This window comes from Thunnus maccoyii, chromosome 22 (genome assembly GCF_910596095.1).
Source record: "Thunnus maccoyii chromosome 22, fThuMac1.1, whole genome shotgun sequence".
In the NCBI taxonomy this organism is placed as follows: Eukaryota; Metazoa; Chordata; class Actinopteri; order Scombriformes; family Scombridae; genus Thunnus; species Thunnus maccoyii.
In genome coordinates this window covers 3,824,826-3,850,528 of record NC_056554.1, presented here as the reverse complement: position 1 = coordinate 3,850,528, position 25,703 = coordinate 3,824,826, and the positions used below count along the sequence as shown (strand labels likewise).

The 25,703-nt window shown below is 39.8% G+C and overlaps 1 protein-coding gene across 12 annotated transcripts in view; it reads left to right on the top strand.

Annotated features, from left to right (window-relative positions):
- Positions 1-25,703, top strand: part of sorcs2 (sortilin-related VPS10 domain containing receptor 2) — a 347,990-nt gene that overhangs the window by 130,435 nt on the left and 191,852 nt on the right. For all 12 annotated transcript variants that reach the window (XM_042401561.1, XM_042401559.1, XM_042401557.1 and 9 more), the window contains one exon: positions 17,619-17,718. In XM_042401561.1, the coding sequence (XP_042257495.1) occupies positions 17,619-17,718 (100 nt within the window). The remainder of the gene's footprint in view (positions 1-17,618; positions 17,719-25,703) is intronic.

The window sequence follows — 25,703 nt, the reverse complement described above, 5'->3', positions numbered from 1 at the left end:
TTTGGAGGTGAAAATATGGGCTACAGTCTCAGGGTCAGTAGAGGCTAAATGTACACAAGTTAAATGTATCTGCATGATCCAGATTGTGATGAAAGTTTCTCATAATGTGTCAAAATAATTTAGCAGCCTAACCCACATTACAGCTGTTAATGCCTGACATACAGTGATCAATTTCACCACTATAACACTGAGACACAAATACAAATAAAACCTGCTTATCGCTCAAAGACAGTCATGAGGCAGCAACAACATCTGGCATAAAGTCTTAAAGCTAATTGGTCTACAGAATTATTAATCAAATTAGTTAATTAACATGCTTTAAGCTTTAAACACAGCTGTATAATGTTTATGATCCAGCTTGGCCCATACTAGGCAACTACAAGTCAGGATATCTTGCATGTTGTTATAGTACACAACCTCTCTTAAGAAGAAGGTCCGGTTTGATTGTCGGTAATGGTGCTAGAAGTATTCAGATTCTTTACTTAAGTAGAAGTACCAATACAGCAATGCAAAAATACTCCATTACAAGTAAAAGTCCTGCATGACAAATCCTACTACAGTAAAAGGACTTACGTATTATGAGGTTAGTAGTAGTTAAAGTATTGCAGTATTGTTCAAGTATTGTGGTTCGGTCCCTCTGACTGATATATTACAGTGTTTCCCCTAGAATTTTTTTCAGGCCTGGTGGTACACACCAAAAAAACCCTAAAGAGACAAGTTTCCCAGGCAACGACACAGAGGTTGACTCATGTCTCAGAACAGTGCCACACAGAGGCTCCCAAACGCAAATGATTATTGATTTCCAAATGAATGGATATTTGGCATTATTTTTGGCATTAAAGAACAGATTTTTTTAGTCCGGTGGGGCCTCTCGTTGGCCCAGTGGCCCACCAGGCCTGTACAATTATAGGAGAAACACTGTATTATTATATATGACATCATTAGATTATTAATAGTGAAGCATCAGTGTTAGAGCAGCATGTTACTGTTGTAGCTGCTGGAGGTGGAGCTAGTTTACACTACTTTATATACAGTTAGCTAGTTTAGTTCAGTGGTTCCCAACCTAGGGGTCGGGCTCCTCAAAGGGTCAGCAGATAAATCTGAGGGGTTGCGAGATGATTAATGGGAGAGGAAAGAAAAAAAAACAAAGTTATGACACACAAATCTGTTTTCAGTTTTTGGACTTTTTCTCTAATATTTGATTTTTGCTGAAATATTGGATCATTTGAACATTTATTGAAATGGAACCATGTGAGAAGTTTAGAGGGAAAAATCACTATTTGGTGGAGCTGTTAACAACTCATAGACATCTGAAATGTGACCCCGACTACACACTGCTTTTTGTAAGACGTCAAAAGCCAAAAAAAGGTTGGAAACCACTGGTTTCATCCTTAACAATGTGATTTATTTTAAAAGCTTGTTATATTATCCATTGTGTCAAATCTTCATCCAAAAAGTAACTTAAGCTGTCAAATAAATGTAGTGGAGTGGAAGTATAAAGTAGCATCAAATGGAAATACTCAAGTATAGTACAAGTACCTCAGAATTGTAATTAAGTACAATTAATTAAATGTACTTAGTTACTTCCACCACTGATTGTTGGTGGCTTTGACACCACCAACAGTCAATAGCTGGCAGATCAGAATATGCTTCTGTTAATCATGTTTGTACCTGTCAAATGTTTAGTTTTGACACTGGTGCCTTCTGACGATGGAAGAGCTTAAGAAGGTTTTGTGATATAAAGGAGCGAGGAGAAATAAGATGCCCTCAGTCTAAGTCATGATGCAGCCAAAGTGCTCTCTTGGAATCCAAAACATCAAGGTGGTTGATAAAAAAAAAAAAAAAATCCCTTGTAACTAAACGTTAGGCGTTTTTTAAAATAAAAATCAATGCCACTATTGCATGGGGAGAATGAAAGTCTTGCGTCAGAGCCTTATATGTCAAAATAAAGTAAATGATATAAGACCTTCCTTTTGCTTCCCACACAAGAGCTTCTTGACATGTGCATAAGCCTGGCCTCACCAGTCTCACTCCGCTACAATGACTTTCTTTTGCACCATTTTTCCCACACATATATGAAAAGCCTTTTCTCTGCTGTAAGGCTCCTGCCACCACCAGCGCTCCTGCTAGCTTTGGGTCAAATCCTTCCAGCACCGTTTTAATGGTGTCTCCTCTTCCTTCATGCTCAGTAGAGATATTAATAGTAGGGGTTAGTGGATTGCACACTCAGAACCGCACAATCTTCTGGCACTGAAGGCAAGCGGCTGCAATAAAGATTACCCCATGAGTTAGGGTTGCTTTATAGGCTTGTAAACATATTTATTGCATTTTGGCATTTGGACGTTTAAGAGCCATCTCAGTTGCATTTTATTTATTAAGAGGTGGGTGTCCTTCACGGTGATGCATGTTGGCTTTTATAGCCTCAGATGGTTTTACTCCAATTATAGATACCTGCTGAGGACTGAGTATCCATGCAAACTTCGGCAGTTCAGTATTGTGTTTTTTGATAAATATGATCCATTATAACAGATATCAGGGTGGTATCTGGTTCAAAACATGCTGTACAACATCTGAGCCCAGCAGCGCCACTGCATTGTATACAAACTGTGTGTTTGTGTGTGGGTCTGTGGGGGTGACAGCTGATTAGGAGATGTAAAGGCACTGCAGTGTGCTCGCTCGGCCCCCTGGGAAACCGCTTGCTTCTCTGTGTTATCAGCCCACTTACTGAAACCACTGTGTGCCTCGATCCCTCTCACACTCTCTGTGTGTGTCTCTCTTTGTGCAGGATGCAAATTGAAATGCATCCAGTGTGAGGAGAGATTCGGACTGTTTCCTTTTGGAATGTTAATTCTGCTCGTGTCGTCTGCCACCACTGTAGATTGCGATGAACTAAAATATCCAGAGCCCTGTTTCCATTCCTTAGAAGTGAAGAATGTTTTCGAAGACCACTCTTAAATTTCTACATGTATTTTCCAAAGCAGTATGTAAGAGGTTCTGAAAACTTAACAGTAACTTTGCATATTCAGCTGTTGGCAAACCATGTTATATATTTAAAATACACACATCAAAAAGCAAGTGTTGTAAACAATCCAAAATTTTCTACTTGTACTACATAAAATAAAGCAGTGACGCTTCCTAGTTTCATGAATATGCATATCATCTATTGTGAAGGTCATTCTTGCAAACAACATAAGCACTGTAATCAAAAAGATAAGAGAAGATACAGAGCCCAAAAACATCCCATCAGGAAAGTCACACTATACACACTATACATTTGGTCAGAAGAGGGAGAGGACAATGACGACATGAGCTGGCAGATCATTTGTGCAAATCAACTGTTGAATTAATTTGTGTGTTAGTTAGTTTAGCTTTATTCTTTTAACTTAAACATTATCATCCATTTTACATCAAATGTCACTTTTCTTGTCTTAATATTTGGAGGTTTTCATTTAAAGGAATAGTTCAACACAAAGGTAACAAAGATAAAAAGATGTATATCAATCTTATGTGTGTGCGTTAAGTGCAGAGCTAGGGTCAGGATGTGTTTAGCCTAGCTTAGCATAAAGACTGGAAGCAGGATGAGACAGCTAAGCTAAGCTTTCTCTTAAGTCAAAAATACATCTATGAACATGTATGAAGCCAACTTCTCTATCATGATTGTGTAACCTGTACATGAACAAAAATGAAAAACAGATAGTTTGTGACATGTGTTTCAACTATATTTTTGACAGTGTATCAGTCGGCTCAGTTGGCTTTTGTGTAGTGCTCCTACTACAGTATGTATAGTCACTGCCACTGTAGTCACTGCTGCTTTGTAGTCATTGCACCAGGCTGTTGTTCACAAAGAATTCCAGTATGTAACCCCTGCTAAAAACAAAACTCAGCACTACTACAGTTCTGTTTGTGTATGTATTAGACAAACAAAACCGAAAGTGTTAATTAGTGAGTTTTAATGGTAGGCATATGCTTAAACTTTGGACAGAGTGGGGCTAGTCGTCTCCCCCTGCTTCTAGTCCTTATGCTAAGCCAGGCTAACCACATCCTAATTCCAGTTCCGTACTTAAGAACAGTGCCATTGTAGCTCAGTAACATTTTACATTGTCTTGTAAAAACCTTGTGCCTCCCAATTTTGGCATTTTACATTTAAAGAACACAAAATTAAACAAGGCTGTTTTGGAGCTCTGTAAACTTTTTTAGAAATTTAAGAGTTTTCTACCCAACATAGTTATGGTTAAGATCTTAACAACTGTTAAGATACTACCACCGCTGAATCTACCCACACCCATAACTTATCGACAGTCAAACTAACAGCAATCAGTATGGCTGATTAGTCTTTGGGTCTTGTCAGAGTCGGTTACTGTGACAAATTGGTTTGTCTTCAGGTTGCCTGACGTTGGCAGGGCACCCCCTCCCATGAGACTTCACCTTTGACACTCAGGCACGTGTGGGCGTCTGACAGTCCTGTCAGGCTCCTCTTTTGGGGGTCAAAGATCAAAGTGCTGAGATTGAAAAAGAAAGGGGGAAAGGGGGACAAAGAGAGGAAAAAATGTACAAGACCCACAGATATGTCAGTTTCCTGCATCTGATATTAACTGCCACACAATCTTCCAAACTGAACTGTATATACAAGAAAGAAATCCTGCTGATTCTCCCATTGCTGAATTTCCTCAGCATGGCTCAGTATCCAACTAATGAGTGAAGGGTCTCTGGATATAAGTTATACATACTGCATAACCCCTATTGTAAGATCCCCCATGGCAGTCGGAGAGTGTGCTCCCAGCATAAAGCTATGGTTTGCAAGTGAGGGGTGCAAGCCTGTTGGTCTTTGAAGTCAAGAATCTGTGAGGGATATCAGGTGATGAATGAGGATTTTAATCAGTTTGTTTTAATTCAACTCTGTTATTATGTAAGGAAAACAATCTATCAGAAGAGTTATGTTTAATTCTATTCGAAAAGACTACATCTTGCATTTATTTAAATGTATCTTAGCAAGTAATTGTATTTCTGTTTTAATTTCTCATATTTCTGCCCCTCAAAAATGTAATTTACTAGGGCTAAAACTAAAGTGTTCATTACTGATTCATCTGTCATTACTCATATGATGCAAACATTGTTATGACTACAAAATAACAGTGTTATAATTACCATCACAATTTCCCAGAGTCAAAGATGACCTAAAATTACTTGTTTTGTTCGACCAACAGTCCAAAACCCAAACACATACAATTTACAATGATATAAAACAGAAAAAAACACCAAAACCTCACATTTCACAAGCAGGCCCCAGTAATTTTTTGCATTTTTTCTTGATAAAGAACTTCAATAATTAATCAATCATCAAAATTGTTGTCGACTAATCTTCCTGGTTTTCAATTATTTAATTGTTTCAGCACTTGAATACAATGCAGTACTTAAGTGATATCAATACACAGTAGATGGGCCAAAAAATTTACTGTGTATACACTATACCTCCAGTATATATTAGAAAAATTAAAACTTTGACCTAATTATGGTACAATAAAAGTTGAGGGATCACCAACAGTGTTAAAAATTCATTCTAAGGGGACATGAATGTGTGTACCAAATTTCATGACAATCCATCCAATAGTCATTTAGTCATTTCGCTAAAAACAAAAAAATGTCAACACAATGGTGGCGCTAGAGGAAAAGTCAGGGGATTACCTTAGTTGGTAGTAGAATTCATCATGACCACCATTGTCATCCCTAGAGCAATGCAGCTAACATGGCTAAAAACACAATTCATTCAATTCAGTCCAACGCAGATCTGTGACAATCACACTGAAACATGCATTTCTACATATTTATCCTAATACTACCTTTTCAGCAGAACCCTCAGTCCATTTTTGATGATTAACCTGCCAAATCATTAAGGCTACAATGAAGGAAAAAAAAGAAAATCAATACAACTCTGTTGAGTCATCCTTTTATAAAGTACAGAGTAGTTTAAAACTGTGTCTCCAAACTTTGTATTAAATCACAATTTGCATGAAGAGATTCACTTGTATTTGTTAAATAGTCACTGTTTTGTGGCACTAACTGAACTCTGCAGCAAAAGCACATAGGTCCTTCAGGGTTTAAATCAAATAAAAACCCATGATCGCTACATAATATTCATGGGTCCCCCAACCAAACACAAATAAGCAATGTTCCCAAGGCATATTCCACATATCCCTTCAAACAGAAACCAGCATTTGCAAAGTGGTGGAACAGGCAAATCTACAGTCATCAGCAGAAAACATCAGTACAATAAAAAATATAATGATTGGCTGTTGGCATAAGCTGGTTAGATTTTTGGATTACATGGAAGAAACAAACTGGAAAAAGACATAAAACTAATTTATTCCCGGTGCAGATCACCGATGCCAACCCTGCAACGCTGTACTCAATTTTAGATTAGTCACATTTTTATTGTATCCAGAAGGTGTGTTTCTGAAACACAATGCAGTGCTTACAATTGTAATTCAAACCATTTCAGCCAATTATATCTCTATACCACAAACTGAGATGTACTGTGCTGCTTCATGCTATCATCCTCAGTCTTACAGGACAATGCCTACTTTTTGACAGTTTGGCCCATGAGCCATGTCAGTCATAATAAGACAAGACACCAAACCATCTCCATTTTTGGTTGAACAGCCACACTAGTGGGTCTCTGGGGCTTTACTTACACACAGCAGTGCTTTGAGCTAAATACTAATGATGTTTGTTGATGATGTCAATTTATTAGTTAAGAGGAGTGCTACTCAGCCTTTGTCAAGTCTGAGAAGATAACCACTATGATGTCATAGTGATGTCATCACGGCCATCTCAATTTAGGCTTGAAGATTGCAAATATCTAATGGTAAGCATGACTTACAAACTGGGGACCTAGGGTGTTAAAGATAAGATCTTGTTTTCATGGACAAAAACATGCGTTTGTTTGCATTATGGGAGATGTAGGATTAAGTATTTTTGGAGACTGATGCACACTAGAGACTGAAAACCAGCATATGTCTGCCTTTACTGGATCGATTTTGACCAACGAATGTGCAATACTAATTTGAGTACTGCTTATCAAGGGTCACTGCCTGACTAACAAATAAGGCAGAAAACAATGTGAGGCAGCATGCATCTTTTTATTTAAAAATTTGAAATTTAATTTAAGTCTTCTGCAATATGAATGCAACCATCAGAAAAAAGGGTCACATTTCATCAAACAAAAATATGCCTAGCACAGATATACATGTGAGTGGTAGCAGCTTGAGGGTGATTTTTTTTTTTTTAATCAAAGCATGAACCCAATATTAAAACTCTACGTGAGTACAAATAACATTCCAACCTTTAGTTAGTATTGTGCCAAAAAACTTGGATTACTCCTTTAAGGTGAAAAACAGCAAATAAGTGAGACCCTTATCTTTCTCTACAGTGATCTAATTGCTGCATTTCTGGGTAATACCTTTAATATAAGAGCATTTTGTCTCTCTTTAATCACCTAAATGAGATCAGTAATTGGCTTTTTAAAGTCAGAGTGATGAGTGTTTTCCAAAAGCCTGAGGAAAGAAAGAGAGAAACATCTTTAAGATTTACAGTAAAAGCAATTAAACTGGAGAGTATTCTTTTGTCTTTGTACCTCCTCTGTTGTGCCTTTACGCCTCTGGAGAAACAAACAAAGTAGATAGTGGGTGACGGGATCATTTGCAGAATGGATTGATTGAAACAGCAGAGGCTCTGCCACTCTGGCTGTGAACAACGTTGTCTGTTTAAGGATTTGCAGCCAAGTTCAGTCAGAGGATTTGCTCCTTTTTATCTTCACACAAAAACACAGGATCTAAGTCAAACCTCACAGATTCAAATGCACACAAACACACAAATGTTTCATGTGAAGTCTTGGAGAGTGTAGCGTTCAGGGTGCATGTCCCCAAGGGTGCTGATGGGGATGTCATCTAGATAAATTTCCCCATTTACTGCCCCTCCTCCTGCTATTCAGCTGGGACATGGGTACACGCGGGGGGGCACAGCGTGGGTGTTACAGAGAAGAAGTGGATGAATAGGGGTGGAGGGTGGTTTATGGTGCCTCTATTGAGCAGAACCCAGCCAGTGGAAGTGGTTGAGTCAGAGCTTAAGCACATTAGAACAGGAAGACTGAGGAGAAGGCTGTAAGAAGTGTTTAATCTCAGTCAGGAGGGAGAGAGTTAGGAAGAAAAGGAAGAAGGGAGAAAGATGAGTGGAACTGCTAAGTGGACTTAGCGCTACCATCAACGCTTCTGTGCATTGCTCACATTTCAGCGAGTGTGTTAACACGCACTTGATGGTCAGATTTCTGTAGGGGTAAGCTGATTTGTTAATTGTTTCCCTTAATCAGGGTAAGGGATTAAGGATCACGTGACTAGATTTATGCAGGAGAAACTTGATTTCTTGACCATTTATCCACTTAACTGGATTTCTGACAGGGTTTTTACAATTGTGAAAAGTAAAAGAAAAGTACTAGGATGGGAGTGCAGAGGATTAGGAAAGGAAAGATTACATTACTTGTAGCAGTCAATAATTAAATCCAGTCAGACTAAAAGTGAAACTAAAATTCAAAAGTCTGAAAATGTCCTGTTCCACTTCTTTGTAAAACAAACGTGCACAGTAAGGACAAAAATGCTGCATCATCATCCAGTATTACTGCACATCGCTAATATGCAGAAAACATGACAGCCTTAGTTCAGAAATATAGTCAGAAATCTGATTGACCAGCTGCATATGAACATAGGTTTTGAGAACTTCATAGGTCCAAAATGCTGGACTGGATCCAAACAGAACCAGAGGAAAACCTGACCAGATCCAACGTGCATAAATTAAATCTCAAAAAGGAGGCCCAATCTGAAAGGGTTGCAAGGACAGTCATAATAGTTCCACAGATAATTAGACCCAATCCAAAATATTGTCAACCTAACACACCCTAAAAAATTGAGAATACCAATGCTATCAACTTATAATTTTCCCTGCACTCTGGTGGTCATAGGTATATAGATACACTGACTAGAGAAAAGGCTCCAGAATTAGGTCCAGGGCTTGGACTTAGTTACATGGAACCCAGTGTTCCTTCATTATCCTTATCAATGTCTCTTATGTGCATTTAAACCAGTGTCTTAAATGAAATGTCTCAAATAAATGTCAAATAAATCTTTGTAGCTTGGTGATATCACAGTTTTTATTTTTTATCAGTTTGTAGTCTGCAGGTGTCCTTTGCTTCTCACAGAGTTGAGGGATGCTTATCAGAGCTAAAGGCAGCTATTGCAGAAGCTTTGACTCACCCTTTAATGTCAGCTATCTACAAAACTTTACTATCTTTCTAACTCTCTTTGTATGTTTACTTGGGGGACTTGTGTAGCTGTTTGGTGTTTATTGGTTCTACTATCCACACTGCCTGTTGTTTAGCTGCTGGTATATCGTGTAACTTGCTACAGTGTATTGGGCACACCGGTAAAGCACTTTGAATGGTTCAAATATGGAGATTACAAAAAGTAGGCCAAGCCTAACAGTGTAGGAAATGAAATGCAAACAACTCTACAACCTGATAGTGATCTTTATAATATGTAGATTTCTCTCTTTCAGGATCTTGGACATGTGCATGAGTATTGAATTCTCTTCAAGGACTTTAGTCTGTACTGATTTCAGTTTTTATTTTGGTTAATTATGCCCACTGGGAGAGCCATAAAGTTTTGTTGATGGGATCTTGGGAGTCTGGTTATTTCTCCTGGTAATTAGAGTGCTTTATATATAGTCATACAGTATATTTCCTTTTTATGAGTGTTATTAGCAAAATCATTTCTGCACCTTTTTTAAAGAAAAAGTTGATGATCTGCAAGCAATCTGCTTGCAGATCATCAACTATAAGCATCTGAAACTTGTCTTTTGTGACATTGATCTCTAATGGGAAACATATTAACAGGAAAAAGTTTCAGCGCTGCACTACAAGTGACTACTTCTGTGGGTGTTGAGCTTGAAATATATGACAGCAGGAAACTGAGGACATTAGGAGGGCCAGAACTGTGACTGAATGTCTCTCACCAAGTGCTAGCACAGCCTGTGTTGATAGAAGTTGGCTGATGGTAGTACATAGAGGGAAACCTGGAGGCCTTGGCAACCTCCATATGTCTTTTTATCATTCTTTTATTCAGAAGGATCCAAACAATTTGTAATGAAATGAACAGGCTGAGGCCAGAGACTCGTCATAAAGCCTTGGAAAGAAGAGATCAGTGACAATGACCTCTTAGGAATGATTTCTGATGGTGATATACTACAGTATTTCAGTCCATTGATTGACACTTTTAGCTTTCTGTGGAGTAGAATTCGTAATATTATGTCATTTTATCTGTACAAACTGGAAAACCAGATGCAAGAAGCACTGTCAGGGGACTTCCATAAGCAGCTTCTCGAGTGGCAGTGGTGCTGAGTTCCTGATAACTGTGCTCCAGTGGTTTTGTACACTTCAAGAGACTATTCTCCACTGTGAAGTGCCCTTACCAAGCATGAATCACTGTATCCTGGCTAAATGCCTGCTCGACTACTTGCAGCGTAGTAGGCACTTCTAGATGCAATTTGCCAATTGCTGCTGAGGCATCATTGACTAAGAAATGTAGCCCATATCTTCCCACTCTCTTCTACCAGGTATTGTGTTTCTAATGCAAATTAGTTAATTTACTCACATACAATATGACAGTTTGCAGCATAAGCAAATCTGTTGCAGAATGGACCCTTCATGTAACAGAGTGTGTGACTGTCAGCTCTGATCTGTACCACATCTACAAGTGTCTACTCCTACTCCTTACAGTACAGGACAATACAGTGCATTATCTTCCAAGTCCTCTCCGCCGAATTACAAATGACAGTTCCTTAGAGGCCCTCTGGCACCGCAAATGGCACTTTGATAAAGTAGTGCCAAGTGCAGCAGCAGCAGGACTCAAAATCCAAAGTGTATGCTTGTTGAGGAAGTGAGTGATGGGAGAGGACAAGGAAAGGGGAATGCTGATGAGAAATCAGTGGGCTCTGATGTTCACATTAGTGAACAGATGGAGTGAGCTTTTCCATTCTGAGTTAAAGCATCAGTTGTACAAATTCCCCCAAAAACTCACTAATCCCTAGTCGCATCATTACCGAAAGAATGAGATCACGAATATAAGTGACATAAATGAATTTCCTTCACAGGGCTGGGCTCTGCGTTAGAGACAGGGTGAGCAGCTCATACACTGAGGAGGAGCTCAGAGTAGAATTGCTACTTCATTGCGTCAAAAGGAGCCAGTTTCAGTCATTCAAACATCTGATCCGGATGCCCTCGGAAAGCCTCACTTTACAGGTTTTTTCGCACATGTCCAACTGGAAGGAGACCCCAGAGCAAATCCCAGCCAATGCTTTAGAGATTAGAAATCCCATCTGGCCTAGGAATGTCTTGGAATCCCCCAGGAGAAGCTGGAGGATGCAGCAAGGGTGAAGTATGTCTGGGTCACCTTGCTTAGCCTGCTGCCATCACAAGTCAGATAAAATGGAAAATGGATGGATGTTTTTTCTTTGAGAATACTGCCTCCACCCCAATACAAGGTAAGGGGAATGGAGTTCATTCATGATCAAATGAAATCTGTCTAATGTGAGATGTGTGAGCACTTTTCCCTCTTTGGTATATCGACTGCCATGAGTCTGTCAACCACAACACCTCTCTGTAGACTCTTCGACTTGTTTGCCCTTTCATGAGACGTGACCAGTACGGTTGACATCTCCAGCACTGTCATTCCAAGTTCACCAGTCGTATTTTTTGCTTTCCCTTGCGACACAGGTTCTCACCTCACTCTGTATAGCTGTCACTTTTTGGAGGCATTCACAACTGAGGAGCATTCACACTATAGGACTGAGTGTTAAAATCTGTTCATCTGACTCCCTGTGCCCACTACAGGGACAACCCCATCACTACAGGGCCATGAATGTCTTGAAACAATGATGCTGGTATCATAAATAGCAGGGTGGATTCCCTCACTAGCATTTTTGATCAAAAGGACAAAGTTGGTTCTAATTCTCCAGCACCCAGTTTTTGTTGGCAACATGTGGTAAATCTCTGGAAGGCATACTACAGTCTATTCTGCAGTCAATAAAGCTGGGCTTTGACACAATCAGGCCATAGCAGATGGCCATAAAGCCTTTGTCCAGGGTACACCTGAGACTCCGTGAGCTTTATCATCCATAACCATTGCACTGCTGTAAAAAGAAGGGAAATACACAGATAGATTGCACTGAAGAGTGTGAAAAAACAGCTGCAGTCAAGCACAATGGTCATTTTTAAAGGACAACATGAGCCAGAAAGATGACCTGTCCATGTGTGAAGCAGATGGGAGCATCCCTCTTTCTTTCTTTAGCACCATACATCATAGATTCATTGTCTCAGCATCACAGAGCTGTGCCGTAAAACAGTATTCCTCACTGCTTGCTGTATTAAAGCGTAAAATGTGATAACACTTGTTGAAGGCACAGTCCATCAGGTGGTATTTATGATGCCTTGCTTTTAACCACTGTAAATCAGCTTTAACGTTAATGGCGACCCTCTCTCAGCAGTATTTTTTAACACTAGTCACGGCAATTACTTTTGCCACGATAAATCAAAAGCTCCATCTCCTGCTAATTCCCTGCTCTTTCAAAAAGAAAGATGGGGAAAGCTTAGATCGTTTTGATCGGTCATGACCTGAGCTTTAACCCGCTCCGGACAAAATTTGGCACAATTTCTTTTGGGATGCAACTAATAACCCTGGTGAGTGATACCCTGGCAAGGAAGCAAATTTTCCTCATGCTTCATCACTCTTGTCAGCAGAGCGGTGGCGTTGTAATGCACTGCAGATTTCCTCAGCCTTGTGTCTCTGTGGCAGTGCAGCACATTGCACGGATGATTGAGAGCTCTGACACATTCTCCACAGGCAGATACGGCTCAATCCTCTGTCTTGTCGGGGGATGCTGGCTTCTTTCCCAACTTCCACCCCAATCGCTAGTTGGGCATCCTGGGACATCTGTATATCAGCCAATCACCGATGAGCCTCATCAAACATGACCGTCTGGGCTTGATTCAGACTGACAGAATCTGTCTGCCTCAGCGCTCGACTCCCTGCAGAAATCAGACCTTCAGCACGTCAAGACACATCTAACTACTGTATCTGTCCTCTCACCTGTCTTTAACATGCCAACCCAGCTCTCTGCTCTACTATTATGTTCATTTGAACCAATTTCTGAGTATTAGTTTACCTCTTGACAACACATACTTCTTGACATGCATGAGTGGTGAGAAGAGACATGACTTCAAATCAGTCTTCCTTGAAGCATACAATTTCGTCCGTCACCTCTCAATCATAGCACATCACCAGCTAACAGGTTGAAGATCTTTGTATGGGTAGATTTATCAGAAATTCATCGGATACCTGCCTCCTCATATCCATTCTCATTCTATATTTTGCTGTTCTGTCTCATCGCACATTCGCTTGACGTTCTCGATTTTTCTCCTCCAAGATGTCAGGCGCTGGGAGCAACCTTGACATATTAGGACATTAAATCTGAATCAGCACCTGTCGCCGCCCTAAAGTGCTTCCACATTTCTCTGTTTTCTCAAGCGCATCAAGGAAAATACAATTTCACCCGCAGTGTCTGTCTCTGTCACACCCACTCTCACAGACACTTAATGTCCACATTTCTCTCCTCTTTCCTGTCTCCTCTTATTCGACTCGTCCCTCATACTTCAGTATTCTGGTGGTTTATAACCTTCCACTATTATTATTTCAGTTCTATAGCCTCTATATACTGAGGCAACTTGTTTAAGTCTTTGTGAACTCAATGTCTTGATTATGATGTGTTGAAGGTAAGGGTCTTCTTTCTGTGATGCTGTAAAAAAGAAGGGTAATATCAATGGGAGGGGTTTTTCTGCCCCAATGCCCTACTTTCCTGCAAATATATAGTTATGCTAGGATTGAGAAACACTGGGTTGATAATATATTATATTTTAGTCACTTTTTTGTCTAATCCTTATTGCCTCTCCTCCTCCCCATGCTCTGCCATCTCCCTTCTCATCTGCTCCCCACTCTGTCTCAAAGTAATTATTCCTCATTAATCTACAATAGCTCCCTAAAAGTCTATTAATCCAAAGGTCTGGATGGCAGACAGTACAAAATGAGCTCTCCTATTAACTCAACATCATTACTCTCGCCATATAAGGCGCTGGGGCTGCTGACTTTCCACAGCAACCCCCCCATCCCGTGAATTAGCCTTATTAGTGGTGGAGCATCTTTCTATTGCCCCCTGACTCCTCCCTCCTGCTTTGAAACCTTTGTCAGTTGCTTTTTTTTTTTATGTTTCTCACGTGAGTAACCACAAAATCCTTTCTCTAACGACGACTGATTTCCACATTACATTTCCACATACACAAGTTTGGTCACTTCTGTGCCCACAAGGGTTAGGAGTTAGGTCTTTACCCATAAGGATAAACAAATCAAGAAGAAAACAAGCATAAACTTACAATTTTCACATCGCCACATGGAACCAGCCATGTGTTTCTAATAGTTTCTGTCATTTGACCGACACCATTGGTCTTTAACACAACAAGGTGAATATAAAGAATCAGTCTCCTTGGTAACAGACTCTTGGTAATGAAAGTAATGAGGACAGAAAGATAGGGCACAAGGTGTGAATAGTCAGTGTCCAGATGTTGATATGTGTTTCTGGGCAGAAGGCCCACCCAAACCCTAGCCACTCATTACACTCCTACTAATGAAGGACTATGAATATGTATCTATAATAGAGAGAAGGCTTTGGAGAGCTCTGTGTTGAACAGAGATTACTGATGGTTTGTTCCAAGCAGTTTCATGTACAGCAATACAGTAGATGTGTAAATTCTCCTCCGGAAATAATTTGATGATTTATATTATCCAACAACTACAGTCTTAAGTATATTTTAACTAAGTAATGGAACAGTCTATTATAGTTATTACAATAATTGGCCATCATTCTTTTATCAGTAGAAACACATTCTGTATTTTGTGTGCAATGTAAAACCTTTTCAACATCAACCATGTCTTTAGGGTTAGTTTTCATATTATTTTGCTGCCTCCCAGGCAGCCACTGCTTTTACTTCAGATAGAGTTAAAGCTGCACTAGTCAATGTTTTTGATATTAACAATGGTTCAAATGACTATGAGTAATGTGAAAGGGGTTATTTGTAGTGACAAATCCACATAGAGTTATCACCTGACTCTGTAGTTCCCCTCAGCTCCACTGACTGTTTTAGGTTCTTTTAGCTCATTGTTTTGGATTTATGGCCCCAAGTTCAGCTCTTATCAACCTGATTTTCATTAGCAGGCAGTTGTTTTCAGCATATAAAGCCCTGATGACTGAACTCTACCTGCCTAGCATTCAGCAGCAGAGACAAAATTTGTAACTAGCTGGTGAAGAAAGGCGGACATCTAGCAGCTAGCGGCAACTTCCCTCAATAGTTGGTGGAGACCAAACCAGAGCTAAAAGTAGAATGAATATTGGGCTTACATTCGTTGGGTATCCAAAAACACGATTCCAAGTGAACGTGTTTGCTCCATGTCTGATTGATGTGTGATTAGGCAATTTTCTGCTAAGATGTCCGTAGTAACAACTTGTCTGACATTTTCTTTTCAGTTTGTTGTGGAGTTCCTCTGCCACCAAGTGCCCAAAAATAAATAAATGCAGATTTAAGATTCAGTTATCAAGAAGAAAAAAATGAAATAATGTCACACACACGTAAACCAAGAAGACAAGCAGCGGAAGAAAACATGGATTTCAAAAGAATAATTTTAATTTGGAAATATCTGTCATTAAAAAAGTTGGTTTTATCTTCCATGTTTCAGATGCTAGGGTTTCCCCACAAGCAATTTCAAGTCTCTGTAAGTTGATTTTCATATATTTACTGGTATGAACTGAAACCAATGGCTGCACAGGAGGTAGTGTATTAACCTAAAAACTTATATGTTTTGAAAATGATCAGCAGTAAAACTACATTTAAAATACTTAAAAATATTTGTAATATAAGAATAAAAAAGATATGAATCCAAACTCAAAAACACTAAATGTTTGTTATTATCCTCCAGACTCATTAGGAATAAATGCCACTGATCTCTGTAGTTTTTTCACTGACACCCTGATGATCCAGCCTCTCAGAGGACCTCTGTACAGCGGGCCAAACAGGTCTTTACTCCATCCACAAGTGAGGTTTTGAGATAAGCACTGAGCTCTGGTTGCTAACACAGCCATCAGTTCTAGATCTGTCCATGTCCTCCAAGTGATCCTGGGTTAAACACCGCACACAGGCCGGAGAGGAAGATGAAAACACTTGCCAGCTCACCGCAGAGAAATAGCTCACCCCTGCTATGCCACTCCATTTTCTCCAGCTGTATCAGAGCACTCTGGGAGAGCAGATTGCTGAATGGCTTGGCAGGGCTTCGGATGTGTATGTGTCTCATTGTGTGTGTCTGTCGGTGGTTGATATCCCACTGCGTGAAGGAGTAAATCCTCTCATCCTTAACCAGGCCGACGTGCTAGCTCATCATTCTCTTTCATCAAGACCTCTCCTTCCAGGCTCCCTCCTGTTGAACCCTCAACCTTCAGCTAAATGCTGCAGCATCTCCTTTCCTGTGTGCTTTGGATTGCTTTTGAAATTAGCCCCAGAAAGCAGTCAAAAGCTGAACACTAGAAATAGTGAAGGCAAATACAGTACGTGTTGCATCTGCATTCTTTAACCTCTATTTACTTCTCAGTTTAATTCTGTTTCTTAATCCACGGTAATCAGTATTTGCTGCCTTAATCTCCCTTGCTTGCATTATTTGGTTCAGCAGAATGTTTCCTGGATTAGTCTTTCTGCTATGTATTCCTGACAGGGATTTGAGACATTAATTATCCATAAGCGGTCACCTCACGTCAGCCTTGTCAAGCTGAAACCTTTGCTATTTTTCAGAACCTGTCACAAACAATCACCTTCACTCTGCTTGGTGGGTGAGACAGAGCTGGACTGCAGAAACAATCCAGCAGCTAGCTATTGATCTCAGACACACAGACCTGTTCTTAAAGCTGGCAGATTTGGTGATTGGCCAGCACTTCATTGCCAGCCCTAGGCTGTTTTTATATTGTCGTGGCAATGACAGGTTGTTCAGCCACTTCTGATTTGTCACCGGGTTCAGACCGCGGACCACAAAGTGGCAATATGGTGAACAGAGTGCTGATATAATGCCTTTAGGGCAGTTTCAGAGAATAAGCAGGTCACCCTTTCCTGGGCTTTTTGCAGATTTAATCTCCTTCTGTCAACACAAAGGTTTTTCATGGAGCTGCTGTTGTTTCAATATGCAGGATAAGAAGAGTTTGGGGAAATAGAAACGAGAAAAGTTGTCAAATGTAATGCACTATCGGCATTGTGCATGTGCAGCAGGCGTTTTTAGAATAAGGCCCTCTTCTTCAAATTATTACTCTAATGTCTTTCTCTATTGAAGCTTGTGCAATTCATGACATCATTGTGAAAGGAAAATGACTACAAAATATTCTTATTTTCAAAGTTTTCTGACTAACTTCCACTTTTTCTGTCTGCCTGCTTTCAGGTCTACTGACTATGGTACCACCTACACCAAACTTAACCTGATGCCAGGGACAACCATTGTGGTGACCAGCTTCTACATCTGCCCGACGAACAAGAAAAAGGTAGGAGGATGTATCTGGTATTGAGCTGTAATATTGTGTTACCATTAAGCTTGCTGAAATGCTCTGCGGATTTTCCTCTCTAAAACCAATTTGTGAGGAAACTAAAAAGCTTTACTGTAGAGTGTTCTTGAAAGTGTGAGGTGGAGGACTGAGTTTACACAGACAGACTGTGTAGGAAATAAAAGACATTGAGTTAAATATGTGTTATTTGAGAATATGATCCACTGGAAATAAAAACAAAGTTAAAATAAGGTAGGACACTCCAGTATGGAGGCAAAAATTAATTACCATCAGCAAGCTTGCATTATCTAAAAAACCCCCCAGATCTATCACAAGGTAGAATGTTGATACAAAATTCAGATTACATTCAGTGACAACATTCTTTTAATATCCTGTGCTGAAGTTTTTAAAATGATTTCTTTCTACAATATTTGTGCATAACAGCTGCAGTATGGTTATGAGGAGGCCGGATTGGCAAATTATGGTAGAGATATTTTTAAGTTTAGGGAAGGCAAGTTTATTTGTATAGCACATTTCAACAACAAGGCAATTCAAAGTGCTTTACATAGAGCATTAAAAGCATCAAGATAGAACATACAAAACAAGTATAAAGACATTTAAATACAATTAAAATGGTTAAATTTGGAAATAAAATAAGCTAAAAACGTTTAAAATTAGACAACCCTGATTATAAGACGACCTCCCCCCCGCACACACTCTTTTCCAACACCTGTTTTTGGAAGAAGAATTTTTGAAGATACAACACATTTTCACACTTGTCCTGTTGTTATGAAAGTTTGCCTCAATCCAAGGAGATGAGAGTCCTCATCCTTAAAGCCTTTCCTGTCCTAAAAATGAAATAATGCCATTACAAGTAAATCCCACAATGGAACTGGTCAAATGATTTTTCTGGCATTTAGCACAAAGACACTAGAAGATGCTTGAGACTCATTTTACTTGCTATGAATTTTTAAAACACCTTAGAAGCCTTTTGAAGCTTAAACTGGGCAAACAAATTCCTCTCAGGGCTAGCTGACTCTAAAAGGCACACTGTATACCCCAACATTAAGAGTACAAACTACCCATAATGCAACACTCTCTATAGGGGCTGGTATTACACCGGTACTCCCTCCATTCCAAAACAATATCAGATCTTGTAAACACATGAATGTCCTGCCTCCGAATATAAGACAACCTACACTTTTTTTCAAACGTAAAATCTAGAAAAATATACCCTCGTATATTCTAGCCAATACCATAATTTGAAAGATGTTATAATCACATAAAGATTCTGCATCCCGAGGCTTTAATTAGTAGATAATCTTATTTGAAAATTCTCAAAAGGATTCCTTTCTGTGATTTTATTTCTCACTTTTCCCAGTCCCTTGATATTTTTGCACCTTTTTGGTATTCTGTATCCAACACCCTCTGGCCATACGCACCACTCCTACTCACGTTACAGTAATTCAGTCCACAGGCAGCTTCTGAACTCCGGTGAATTTCAAAAAGCAGGCAGCAGATAAACTGGAGTGAGAGCCAAGAGGTACAGTAGGTGACTTAAGCTGAGATACGTCTGGACTGCCAACTGTGGCGGCCTGTCTAATTGGCAGGCGTTATCGTTGGGGTCCAGGGTTCTTCCAATCGATGAAGAGATAGAGGGAGATTAGATGGAGTCACTTTTCTCACTTTCTGCTCCAGTATCCTCTCCAAATGTCTGGGTGGGATCTGCCATCTCATCTTCTTCACTCACACACACAGAATAGTAGAGGGCCAGACAGCATGAGAGCATTTAATTGCCTGGGAATGGTCATCTTAATTTCCCTTAGGGACAAAAAAGAGAGGCAGATAGAGAGAGGGAGAAGAGGAAAGAATGACTGGCAGTTAAAGTGTGTGTTGTGACAGTTAGATGTCTGGTAATATGAGCTTGGGATCAAGCTGCTGCTTAAACACACCTCCAGGCCTGGCAGGAGGGGAGTGATGGAAGCTCGGGTTCAGTGCTGCTCGCTGGGATCGGTGTGTGTGTGTGTAGGTGCCTGCGTTTGTTGTGGTGTGTGTGTGTGTGTTATGGGTGCATCCGCTGTGTGTGAAAGGCAGTGGATGTGGGCAATGTGTGTGTGTGTAGGTTTATGTGGCCTGGATCATCACACACTCTGATCCCTCTAACTAAATATCAGTATGCAGCCAAGTATTTATGTATTCTTTTCTGTGTCCAACTATGAGCGATCACGTTGGTAAGGTGCCCCGCTCACACGTACAAACACACACATACGCTGTGATCAATACTGCTAATCACATCAGAAAACAGCAGACGAGTGGGTCTGTAAGCTCTGCGAGGGGATTACACACAGTGTGAAAGGATCACACAGAAAAGGTGCAAGGGGCCTCGAGTAATCAATAGGACTTGAGGCAATTAGATAGAGAGGTGAGTCTTCAGACAGAGACAATGTCACCCTCTCTCTCTCTGATGTTTCATTGAGAGTTCCATTAGAGATCAGCTGAAGACCTTTGCAGTAGAGAGCTCCCAAGGACCCTTGACACACTTCAACACCAATAGAGTCGTAAATAAACTTTGAGACCCGAGGCTCAGTGCACTCTCCCTCAGCAATTTTCTTGAACAGTTGTCTCCTGAGGGCTGTCAGCTGGGCAAGTGTTTGTGCACAAGTCCATTTTCTTGTGGTCGAGTGCTCAGTGTGTGATTTAGCTGAAGGTTCGAGTATATGCCCGAAGTGATTATAGATCTAAAAGCTTGTTTTCTAATGGTGTTTATCCGTCGGGTCATCAACAACCATCATGGAGATAGAGGCAGAAGGTCACCTCTGAGAAATTTGCTCAGATGTTGTCTTGATAATAAGTCAACCACAACAAGTCCCGACAAATCCTCCAAATTAAATGACAAAATATGGTCCATGCACTTGAGAATTTCAAAACCAGATCCTGCAAACTGCCAGCACTTATGGTTAATTTATTAATGTCAGGAACACCTGATGAATGGCTCTTGACTGAAACGTAGCTGTTGAGTGAATTGAGCGTAGGTGCTGACAGTGTGCAGGAGCTGATTTATTTTGTTCAGAACCTGAACCTACTTTATCTCAGGGCTTTTCATAGTCTGAGACTGTGGGCCTCCTGTCAGACAAAGCTGAGGTGAGCCCCCCCCCCCCCCAGTTTACTTGATTAGTTTCGCTCAATTCCTGGATGCCTGTGAGATCATGATTATGTTATTTGATCCCATAGACACTCAACAGTTGAGCCAAGATAGCCTGATATCTGAAGGCATTTACTTGTGTCTGACTATGGGAAAATGGGAAAAACAATAAATTCCCAAAAATTACTGTATCTCTGAACTATCTCTTTAACCAATTCAGGCACATTTAGGCTATTCTATATCATCTCCTTTTAGTAACTAATGTAATAACTAATGTAATATTTTTTCACTTCCATTCACTGAGCCTCCCCTGAAACTGTTTAGAGCCCTCCTGAGGAGGCCTGCCTCCCACTCTGAAAACCTCTGCTTTATCTCCTACGCACCTGTCTGTTCACAGGTGTGCTGAGACCACTTTATTTGCACCACTACTGTGAGAACAGTCTCACAGTAGTGGTGTTAAGGGCACCAAAGAGGAAAACTTGAGCTCCTCTCAATGGTGACAGAAAATACCATCATCAGCAGTGATATACAGTATGCTATTACCTGGTTAAAAGCTTACTGAAAGACATTGAAAGGCAACATTATCATGATGCAATAACTGTGTATGCATCCAGGTGGTTGCTGAGCTATTAACCTTAGAAACAGTGTTTGTATGGACCTGGTTTTGTACTGTACTGAATAGATTTGTTTAAAGTACATAAGGTTATTCATATATCTGACCTTACTTACCAATGAACTGAAGACAGCCAGAAGCAGCACCATAAGATCACAGCATTATGACTGGTAGGTGAGGCAATCTCTTAGAGGTATTTGTAGTGATGTACGTTTGAATGATGCTGCAGTAATGTAGCTTGGAGAAAAATCAACCACATAGTCAGTGACTACGAATCTTAATCTTAAAAAATTACTCAATATTTTCTTATAGAAATAGATGGATGCTTTCTGGTGTAATTTGGCATTATTGTAGTAATACCTTGACTTTTGCCTCTTTGTAGCAATGTATCTGGAAGCATCTAATAAAGGATGAGTATAAAACAAGTAGAACAATACCGTATGTTTGAGTAGAATCATCAAACAAATTAAAACATCCCAGTGGACACTGGGATGTTTTATTCTGAAGTTGTAGATGTTTTGCAGTCCATTAACAGCTTATCCAAGTCTTCTCCCCGTTGAGATGACATGCCTCATGATAAAAGAGCACACTTTTAGATACATGCACTCTGAAATTCTTTTTTGCAATTACTGAACATGGCTTTACTGCAACACCACTTATCTGTGACTTACAACACCGCCATAACATCACCACCTCAGTAATTCTCCAAGCAGCAGGGCATCACCTGGAGTAGTGCCGTCAAGCTCCGAGGGCATCAAAGGCAAACCACCCTCTGAGCTGGTGCCCTCAATTATGTCCTCGGTCACTAGGCAGCATGTCATCTCCTCTGGGATTAGTCCCTGACGCAAGAACTGAGGAAAACATTCTGATGAAATATAAGGTGTTTTTTTTATATACAGTATATGACGATATCCCCATATGACAATGAGCAACAGGATTGTTTATTGTAACTCAGCACTTTTTTTCCTTTATTGAGACATTAAAAGTCTGGAAGGACACAGAGCATGGAAAAAACTAGAAATCAACAAAGGTTGAGGGGTATTGTAAAGTAAAAAATTGAAATATCACAATATTCACTTAATTAGTGAGCACAGTACTGACAGCACCAAAAAATATTGCCGTAGGCAGAGAGATAAATCTAGCACAGGTGATAGAATCTGTCTCGAGGGTTGGAGAGTTAAAACATTTCTTTATACATAGAGCAGAGGGTCAGGAGTAGAGATAAGGACTTAACGAACTGGCTTAAGGCAGACTGGCTGTTTCAGTGCCCTTATGAAAATGCTTCAAATCTTTATCGACCTTTGAAGTTTTGGGAAAATAGTTAAGTTACAAGATCAGCAAGGGGGTTTTAGAATAGGAATAGGATGAAGAATGACTAATGAAGCCTGCTTTATTGAAATTTTCTCATACACTCTCACAGTCCCAGAGGTTGAGGTTTGAACAGCTTCATTAAGTCCATCACTGAGCAAAAAGAAGAACAATACTTCATAGAGAAATGGTCCAAGACGAGACTTACAAAGACCTTTCACCTTTTATATGGGTTTGTTCCTTTTTTGTGAAGTGTGAGTGCTGGTTTCTTTGGGCGTGTTCGAACCTACAGTTGTTGGTTCGGAGTCATTTGTTAGTTTTGTTGAAAACTCTGAAATCAGACTCCATTGGATAAAATGTTTCTTGGTATGTTTTTGAAACCACTTTGAATTCTGATTTAAACACAAATCTAGAGCAAGACCTATTCTGATACAGCTTTAGTTATTTTATAAACCAAATACATTTACTGTCTGAAATGTAACCGAACTGATGCATAAGTGCTACAAAGCAACAACTCCTTGGACTGTGGCAAAACCATATAGTTTTGAAAATGTCTTTAGTCGCCTACTGAGATGGAAAAGAAGAAAGGCAGAAAAGAACAAAGCCCCAAATGAACAAAGTGAGAAGAAGAAGACAGTGAGATGAGTAAACACAGACATGAGTAAAAAGGTTTCAAAAAAAGAACAATGGGGAAAAAGAGTAATAGACTGAATGATACTGCAGATTTACTGTCAGCACTTCAGTGATTGGCAGTTCAAAGAGTTTCAAAGGGAGAGGCGAGATATTCAGATGTGGTCACGTTATGTTCAGATGACATCCCTGTGATGAAGAACAATTTTTAGTAATTTCTGATAGACTATCTATTCTTTTCTGTGATTGACAATGAAATAGCCGTCTGCTTGTCTCTCTATGATCTCTTTCTGACTGTCAACTGTGTCCCCTGCTTTCCATACAAAAAAAAAAACTATAATGGGAACCAGATAATTCTCTCTGAAGCAAATTTGCCTTCTTTGTCCAGTGTTATCGCAGAGGAGAGGGCTTCGAAAGTAATAATGAACAAAATGACGGTAAAAGCAGTTCAACAGCAATAGAAGCCACTCCGCTAATGGAAAATGACCTAAAGTGGTAAATTGGAACGAATGAGCTGAGAGGAGAAACCGTTATGTATTCTACCTCTGTTTGTGAAGCTTTATGGTTGATGCCAGCAGAGAAAAACATGCAGAAGAACTACCCTCATCATCAGAGGTACAGTACCTTTACCTTCATCTTAAAATCATCTCTCCTGGTGAGATTTTTATATACTTTTGTTTAGACTTAACTACATATATGCATCTCCATTGGCCAGATCTTGGTTTTCCCACTACATGTTAAATCAGCTCACCCCAGTACAGAGGGTGGTTGGTAACTGCCTACAAAAGAATGCCTAAAAAAGAATAATCTATGCATTTTAGCAGATTAGCAAACATCACTCTAGCTAGCTAGCTAACAAATATCCATCAACTAACACATAGATAACTCACATTAATGGACGGTTGTGAAAAAGTTGTGCTTGTCTTTGATGGCTCTTACTCATCGGTTGCTCTGATAAGCGATCAGATAAAAGCTACAACTCCACATTATGCCTTCTGTATGACACGTTATATGTGTTGAAATTGCTGAGGGCTCTTTCTTCCTGTCGCTTTCTCTGTCATAGAAAGAGGTGGCCAGTTTCAGTTTACTCGAGCTGCCATTGTCACAACAGTAAAGACACTGTAGAGGCCACAGTCACACTGTTTACTGATATACAGGCACTTTTTTATAGACTACCTGTGTTCAACTTGCTTCATCTGGCTAAAATGCATCTCAGTTGAATTTAAGTTTATTTTGAATGTTTCTTGGTTGCTTTTATCTTGGACTTTTTTGATAGTTTCAATGGGATATTAATTAGGACAGAACCCAGATCTGGATCAAACTAAAATAATTCCTAAAGCAGGTTTCACACCAAATGCAAAAGTACACATAGTTTGTTGGGCCCCCTGGGCACAGTGTTCTCAGCCTATAAGCTCTAGGCTGCTACTAACAGTCTCTCCTCCCCTGCAAGCACCCCTTTGGTTGTGTTGCAGTGTTCTTTACTTTGCTCTCTCATGCACCTCACAACATTCACACCACTTTCATGCACATCCTACACTACTGAAACTACTGATCTCCACACTCATGTTCCTCTGAAGTTTTGTTATGCATTTGATGAATCTAAGTTTGCTCAATATTTTACTTTGTTTAACTTTTGAAAAAGGTATGTCTCCTTCTTTGCCAAGGTCTTACGAGCCAGGTTTGTGACAGATTGCGTGAAGCAGAGTGTATATAGCATCTCTTAAGAATTCATCATGGTCACATCTCCCACCACAAATCAAACAAGTATCTGGTCATATTTCTGATAGATCATCCATGGTTGAAGTTTTTAATCACCATTTCCTCTCCTCTGGTCTTTTATCTAATAATATGTCTGCAGATTCAATTGTAGACAATTAACATACCTGTTCAACAGAGGGAGTCCCCTATGCCTGCAGCTTCTTCTGACTGCAAATTGTCTTTTAATTTGATAAGTAGTGCAGATGTTCACAAAGTTCTGCTTAGGTTAAACGCATACAAAAACACTGGTGCAGATAATCTTGGTTCATCTTCGTCTTCATCTAAGTACCCCCTTAATCTATCCACAGTTAACTCATATTTTTAACCTCCCAATATCTAAACCTCCTTTCTTAGCTAAACTCCTAGAGTCCTCGGTCAATTTTCAATTATGCACCTTTAATGATTCAGTAAACTTACAGTCGCAACAGTCTGGTTGTTGCCCAGGTCACAGCACAATAACAGCTGCAGTTTCAGTCATTAATAACATTGTCTCCTCCCTGGATAAAAAACAATTTCGTGCTGCTCTCTTTATTG